The 1409-nt window shown below is 43.1% G+C and overlaps 1 protein-coding gene across 1 annotated transcript; it reads right to left on the reverse strand.

The window, feature by feature from the left end:
- Window positions 1-288: 288 nt before the first annotated feature.
- LOC145579102 (uncharacterized) lies at window positions 289-1409 on the reverse strand. Its single transcript, XM_081636375.1, has one exon. It carries the CDS (start codon window positions 1323-1325, stop codon window positions 615-617), a length of 711 nt encoding a protein of 236 aa, XP_081492501.1. The 5' UTR covers window positions 1326-1409; the 3' UTR covers window positions 289-614.

The raw sequence follows: 1409 nt of genomic DNA on the forward strand, positions 1-1409 counted from the left end.
AGGTCAAGATATGCATATAATTATATAAATAGATGATGGCATGTTCTCCTAGATTAAAGAATCAAAGCATCACCCTCAAATTGTCCTCAACCTCTTTACAAAAAAAGGTCAGAGAATGATGCTTAATTTCAGCAGGACTGTTGGAGTAAACTTTACTAAAACATGAATGGAAACTAAATTATTTCCTTAAACTACGAGCTCCATTAGTGAGGTACTAATGCTCCCTGTCTTCCAATACATTGTAAAAACTTCTTAGGAGTATCATGTTAAATTCATGAGTATGAAAAGTTGAAACACACATAAATTTCTATCAAATAAGATACGTCTAGATTTTAGCCAACTAAGCTAGTTGTTGTTTATATGTCGGGTATTTCGATCATAACAATGCTAAGCTAGGAACAGAAGAGCAAAACATTTCCCACATTAGTGAAATTAAAACTGAAAACCAATTCAATATTCTACAATGGAGTAAGTTAAACTTTGTACAATTACAGCAAACTAATAAACTAATCCGCCATTAAAAATTCCTTCCAAAAAAAAAAACACAAATCCCAAAAAACATTCCTTCTAAAAAAAGGAAAAAAAAAACCAGTAAAGTTAGCAAGAATTCCCTTCTAACAATGGAAACCAAGCACAGATCCATCAGAAACAGCAACAGAAATTCGACAATCACAACCAATTTCAACATGATGACTAATAACCCACAAAACTCTCACTCTTCCCACCATTTCCAACCTCATTTCAAGCTCCATTGTCGGCTTCACTCTCTCAATCCCATCCGTCACCGGAATATTCCCCACCATCGCCGGAATATTCCCTTCCGGCGCCGTCGCCGGTCCCGTTCTCGAGATCGGAAAAGCCTGAACGGAGAACGTTGCAGCAATGTACTCCGTATTACCGGCGGAGATTTTTCCGGCGGGAATGAACATGAACCCGATTTGATTACCGGCGTAGAGGAGTTGAAGGGAGTTGTCGAAGTGGGAGAAGACGGCGTGGTTGGTGTTTTTGACGGCGGCGTAGAGGGAGAAGGTGAAGCTGACGGCGGAAGCGTTGGAGGAGAGAGTGAAGGAAGGGAGTTGGATGGCGGTGACGGAGATGGTGGGGTCTTTGGGTTTGAAGAGGGAGAAGTAAACGATGAAGACGATGATGATGAGGAAGAGGAGGAAGATGGTGGCTACAATGCAGGAGGCTAGGGTGGTTCGGTTGGGTTTGGGGGGTTTTGGTGGGCGGCGGTGTGGTGGTGGTGGGTGGTGGTGTGGTGGATGGTGTGGTGGTGGTGGGTGGCGGTATGGTGGGTGGTGTGGTGGTTTGGTGGGGTGGTTCATAGTGGGTTTAGTTTGTGTGTTTGGATGTTTGAGAATTGAGAGTGGTTTGGTTTGAAAGAAGGGGGTGATTGTGGAGGGAAATGA

Source organism: Chenopodium album, chromosome 2 (genome assembly GCF_948465745.1).
Source record: "Chenopodium album chromosome 2, dcCheAlbu1.1, whole genome shotgun sequence".
Taxonomy (NCBI): domain Eukaryota; kingdom Viridiplantae; phylum Streptophyta; class Magnoliopsida; order Caryophyllales; family Amaranthaceae; genus Chenopodium; species Chenopodium album.